Source organism: Nematolebias whitei, chromosome 11 (assembly GCF_014905685.2).
Source record: "Nematolebias whitei isolate Nwh7 chromosome 11, NemWhi1, whole genome shotgun sequence".
Taxonomy (NCBI): domain Eukaryota; kingdom Metazoa; phylum Chordata; class Actinopteri; order Cyprinodontiformes; family Rivulidae; genus Nematolebias; species Nematolebias whitei.
In genome coordinates this window covers 5,683,087-5,689,354 of record NC_056508.1, presented here as the reverse complement: position 1 = coordinate 5,689,354, position 6,268 = coordinate 5,683,087, and the positions used below count along the sequence as shown (strand labels likewise).

The 6,268-nt window shown below is 39.5% G+C and overlaps 1 protein-coding gene across 1 annotated transcript in view; it reads right to left on the bottom strand.

Annotated features, from left to right (window-relative positions):
• The window catches only part of ccn5 (cellular communication network factor 5), a 30,614-nt gene extending 25,588 nt beyond the window's left edge, over positions 1-5,026 (bottom strand). Inside the window, exons 1-3 of the mRNA XM_037683872.1 lie at positions 4,967-5,026; positions 3,108-3,324; positions 2,566-2,814 (exon numbers count right to left, since the gene is read on the bottom strand). Of these exons, the coding sequence (XP_037539800.1) occupies positions 2,566-2,814; positions 3,108-3,324; positions 4,967-5,026 (526 nt within the window). The remainder of the gene's footprint in view (positions 1-2,565; positions 2,815-3,107; positions 3,325-4,966) is intronic.
• Between the last annotated feature and the right edge of the window lie 1,242 nt (positions 5,027-6,268).

The window sequence follows — 6,268 nt, the reverse complement described above, 5'->3', positions numbered from 1 at the left end:
ACAACATCTTCAGAAACTGTGGCTGATCTGAAAAAACGCTCATGGACTAATCTCAACACCTCGATGTCAGATGCAAATGTAATCATGTTTTAACTGGGCTGCTGGTAGAGTTTTTTGATGTCTCAAATCATGTCCTGATAGACAAGATGTAAAAGATCTTTTTTGTAATACCACTATCTATCCTCGTGTTTCTCCCCCTTTTCCTATCAAAGATTATTATCTGATAAAGATAAAATGGCCGCGCTCTCCTGTAGTTGCAGCTTGGTGCACTCTGCCCATCTTTCGGACGACTGTACGTACATATTCGCTTTGTACCTTGGTGCAATTCCAATAAAGTTTATTCTAATTCTGATTCTGATTCTGAAAACACATCTCTTTAGACTCACTTATCCTTCTTAAATATTTTGTATATTTTATGTTCATTATGTATTTTATATCTCTATTTATTCCTGTTGATCTTTGCACTGTGCCTGTTGTTTGTTTTTACACAATCTTTCTGATGTGTTTCTTGCTGTAAATTGTCCTTGGGTGTCATGAAAGGTGCTTTTTAAATAAAATTATTATTATTATTATTTTTATTTTTTTTATTATTATTATTATTTAATTTGCTTTGAGGATGCTGATGGAGAAGTACAGAGAGGGTCAGAAAGAACTCCATTGTGTCTTTGTGGATTTAGAAAAAACATTTGACAGGGTGCCGAGGGAGGAGGTGTGGTATTGCATGAGGAAATCTGGAGTGGCAGAGAAGTATGTTGGACTGGTACAGGACATGTATGAAGACAGCAGGACAGTGGTGAGATGTTCTGCAGGAGTGACAGATAGCTTTGAGGGTGGACGTGGGATTGTATCAAGGATCGGCTCGGACCTCCTTCTTGTTTGCTCTGGTGATGGACCGACTAGCGGATGAGGTCAGGCAAGAATCCCTGCGCAGATGACATTGTGATTTGTGGTGAAAACAGGGAACAGGTGGAAGAGAGCTTGGAGAGGTGGAGGTATGCACTTGGAAGAAGAGGAATGAAAGTCAGCCATAGTAAGACAGAGTACATGTGTGTGAATGAGAGGGAGGAGGTGGAACAGTGAGGCTACAAGGAGCAGAGGTCACAAAGGTGCAGGACTTCAAGTACTTGGGGTCCACTGTCCAGGAAAATGGGGAGTGTGGTAAAGAAGTGAAAAAGACAGTAGCAGAAATGAAGATGTTGAGGTTCTCCTTAGGAGTGACAAGGATGGATAAGATTAAGAATGAGATCATCAGAGGTACAGCACAGGTTGAACAATTGAGAGATATAGTTAGAGGACACACTGAGGTGGATTGGACATGTCCAGAGGAGGGACAGTGGGTATATTGGTAGAAGGTTGTTAGAAATGCAGCTGCCAGGAAAAAGACAAAGAAAATATATATGGATGCAGTTAGAGAGGACATGGAGGTAGTTGGAGAGAGGACAGAGGATGCAGAGGACAGAGAGATGGAGGAGGATGACTCACTGTGGATACCACTAAAGAGGGAAAAGCCAAAAGAAGAAGATTTGTTTACCCTTTAGCAGTACTGTACAGTTATTAATTTTAGACACAACAATCTGAACTCTGGGGTCAAGAACTATTGAAAGGAAAACTGGATGTTAAGCACCCAGACAGATAGCTGTTTGTTTTTATTGTTTTTATATATATATATAAAACAATAAAGTTTATTAAATATTTTTTAACATGCATTCCTTTAAAATTTATTAAAAGCTTAATGACTTATTTCACTATTATATAACAATCAAAGGCAAAGCCACTTTTTATGCCAAGATTTTAAACAAAGTTCATGTTTCGAGAAATGAGTTATATTCATTTTGAACAAACCTTCAAAGTAATGTTATGTACAATCCAATGGCATATGGTGAGATGTCCTAGTCAGAGTGTGTTTTGTGGATGACACTCAGCTACAACAACAGATTTTAGCTGAATTTTGGAAAATTGACATTTTTATTAGTTTTTGTGTTTGCTAATTCCAGTTTGCTCTGGTGGCTCCCTTCAACAGGATTTATTCCAAAAGTTAATTGACTGTAAACATACATCCAATGATCATTACTTACAAATTAAATTGAAATCTATCCAATGATTCGTGATATATTTTACTAACAGACAAACAATGAGTCCACCACAGTTATTACTAATGTTTGACGCAAATATCTTGCAAAATGAATAACACCTGGAATAATTAATGTGAATGACTCTCAGCTGCTGTAATACAAACATTTAGGCCTGTCCCTGAAAATAATACTGAATTATAGACATTGTGTGTTTTCTAAAGTCAGTTGGGTGTGGCAACCAGAAGAAACACAGTTCTATGTGAAAGTTAGTTTTTTCCCCAGAAGTTTCATTAAAATCTGTGCAGTAGTTTATCTTATATGATAAAAGACAGGAAGGCTTGATTCTTTAAAAGGAAGTTCAGACTTTTAAAGGTCTGTGCAGTCTGTCAGCACAGGGACTATGTGTTGGAGATCAGACTCATACTGCACCAAAATGTAGGCACATGCACACAAGCTCAAACACACATGCATCCATCCCAGCTGTGGGCCTCACCTGTTATGGCATCCTGAATGACCGTGTTGTTGAGGTTTTCACACACCCATTCTCTGCAGCATTTTCCTGGCAGCCGGACGTATTGTGGGTTAGGACAGTCCGGACTGGGAAGCCTAACATTTAGAGGACAAGCTGGTACGCAGGTCACCCCTCCATCTCTGCACGTGCAGTGAGTATCACAGGAGGGCTGGAAGGACTGGCCCTCGGTGTAGGTTATGCCATTGAGCTCACAGCCCAGATCCTCCTGACCTGTAAGAGAAACACACACTGTTTTTGCTGAGCCTGCACCATGATGTGAAGTGATTCATGAGGAGAGATGGGAGGAAAGTGGTGCATGGCATATAAGAGATTGGAGGACTGCTAAATAGATGTTAACTGGTGTCCTAGAAGATCACTGACATGTCTTGTTTTCCTGCCTGTACAGTCTCTATGAATATTTATTGTCTGTGTGTCTCAGTCATACAAACATTTTTGTTCTACCCCTCTCACCGCCCACCCCTGCACACAACACCGCCCTCCCATACAATGAGTCCTCCACTCACTGACACACTCCCCGGGATCCCCAGGAAAGCTGGCACTGTAATCACACCGCAGTCCTTTCTGAGTGTCGCAGGGCAACATCTCAGTACAGGGCTCGCCTCGCTGCCGGGCACACACCTGGCAGCACCGGCAGCCATCCAGCACGGGCGAGACTCCTGCAAGGCACTGAGGGGCAGGACCAGGACAATGACAGGGTCTGTTGCACGGCTGGCACCGCACCTGGAGAGACAACATGCAGACAATAAGAACCTCTGATGAGGGAAGAAGACATGCATGTCCAAATACATGCTTAAAAATAATAAAGAAATAATCAGTTTGAAGAGTTTCAGTCAGGGTTTAGAGCTCATCATAGCACAGAAACAGTACTAGTAAAAGTCACTAATGATATTCTCATGGCCTCAGACAATGGACTTGTGTCTCTACTGGTCCTGTTGGACCTCAGTGCTGCATTTGATGCAGTTGATCACAATATTTTACTACAGAGGCTTGAATATGATGTTGGGATTACAGGAACAGCTCTAAAATGGTCTAAATCATATCTATCTGATAGATTCCAGTTTGTAAATGTAAATAATAAATCTTCTTCATACACCAAAGTTAGTCAGGGAGTTCCCCAGGGCTCAGTGCTTGGACCAATACTCTTTACTTTATATATGCTTCCATTAGGTAAAGTTATTAAACAGCATGGGACAAATTTTCTTTGTTATGCTGATGACACACAATTATATTTGTCCATTAAACCCAATGAATCCAATCAGCTACTTAGACTACAAGCATGTCAAAGACATAAAAACCTGGATGACTCTTAATTTTCTCCTTTTGAACAGACAAGACTGAGGTTTTGGTTTTTGGACCTGAGCCCCTTAGGAATTAATTTTTCAGTCTTTCTCCTCCTTAGATGCATTAATCTGTCCTCCAGCTCTAATGGTAAAAATCTTGGTGTTATTTTTGATCAGGACATGTCTTTTATCCCCCACATTAAAAACGTTACCAGAACCTTCTTCTTCCACCTGCGTAATATCACTAACATTAGAAACATCTGATCTAAAAATGATGCAGAAAAACTGGTCCATGCATTTGTCACGTCTAGACTGAACTATTGAAATGGTTTATTATCTGGATGTCCAAATACTTCTTTAAAACGTCTTCAGTTGATCCAAAATGTAGGATGAAGTTCAACAATTTTGTTGTGTTGATATGTATTTATGATTGGTTCAGTAAAGAAAGCAGATAAAGTGTTTTGTTTACACTGATTGTGTAGCTGTATTTCAGAATTGAATATCAATATAAAACAAACTACTGCAGTAAAAATTATTTAAAACAATCCTTTCAAACTGGACCTTATGTTATAGTTCAGGGTAACATTTTCATCTTTGATTTTTAAAGTTTGCAATGAATATCTTTTTGAAAAAGTATGTAATTTTGGATCTTTTACAGTAATGTGTTCATCAGGATGATAGCTTTGTTCATTCCTCTCAATCTTAATTTCAAATCCCTGTTTGTTAGATTTTTTTCGGCTGCTCCCCTTTTCAGAGGTCACCTCTGTAAGCAAACTTGCATGAAATATTTGGCAATTTGTTTAACACCGGATGCCCTTCTTGATGCAACCTGGGCTTGAACCTGCAACCTCAGGACTATAAGCCCACCGAGCTACCGCAGCCCCTATAGGCTACCTCTGTTTGAGTTCATAAATAAACACAAAGAATGAAATATTTAAAATTTATGAATGAATTGTATGCGTTCATATTTTCCACCTTCTTCAGGTAGTTATGTACCTTCAAAGAGGAAAGTTAAAAACACTGGAAATGGCTCATTCTCAGTCACATAATTGAGAAATAACAAAATAATCAGCAGTTCTCACCTGAGTAGCCACAAACAGCAGTACAACCAACATCATCACGCAGACACACACTCGGTCCATGAGCGGGGATTATGTTGTTGATGGAGCTCAGTCTGTCTCGAACCTGCGTAAAGGAGCAGTGCAGCCAGTGAAGCTGTTTGCTAACTGCTCATTCATGTGCCTGCTGACATTTAAAAAGTCTGGACTCTGATGTCACGGGCTGACTGCAGTGTAAACAGCCACTGGTCCAGCATCAGAAATGTTTCACATTCCTCCTCCCTGCTGCCCATTTCCACTTCCAAACACACACACACACACACACACACACACACACACACACCCTCCTCTCCCTTTCTTTCCAGACTTGTGGCAGAATGAGTTTGCACAGCTCTACATAAACTAAGGGATGAAAATTACGTCAGACTAAACTGTGTCATGGTCAGCGGCCCCCGCTGCCCCCCCATCTGCCAAGCCTCTGCCACCTCCTTCAAGCTGCAACCAGAAACCAACATTTATATCTTTAAACTATCATCCCACAGTCTTAATCATTTCCTTCTATTTTCAAGTTTCTGTCTCTGTCTGCTTTTTATATTTTTTATTGTTCTGCTTTGTGTGTGATTTTCTGTTTATCTGTTTCTGTTATGTTCCTCTCATTCCTCAGTCTGCTTCTCCACTCAGTCTTTATCATTCACACCTGTCCCTCATCAGCCACTTGCCCAGGTGCTCTCATTACTAACTCTCCCTCTGTCACATAAAAAGCCTTTCTTTCCTTCACTCCTTGTCCGGTGATTGTTCTATGTTCTCAGACTTCACAATCCTCTTCTGCCTTGCCTGGTTTCTGCCCCCCTGATGATCTGCTCTGCATTATTTCTGATCCAATCTGCCAAAAGTAAGTTTTGCTGCACCGACAGCCTTTTGTTTTGTTGTTAAAAAAATAAATTGTTTTGGTTTTTGAACTCCTGCCTCACTCATCTCTCTGCAATTGGGTTCCAACATTGAGGATCGTGACAAAACTGTGTTCAAATTAATTAATACTGGGGCTTTAGTGGTGACATACGTGTGGTTCAAGTAAAAATCTGTGGCTGATTTTGCAGCATGCTGATCAGTTACACTTATTATTTCACTTTTTGATTAAATAAAAAAAAAAACCTCTAACCAGAATATATATACAGTATATGTATGTATGTATGTATGTATGTATGTATGTGTGTGTATATATATATATGTATATGTATATGTATATGTATATATATATGTATGTATATATATATGTATGTATATATATATATATATGTATATATATATGTATATATATATGTATAT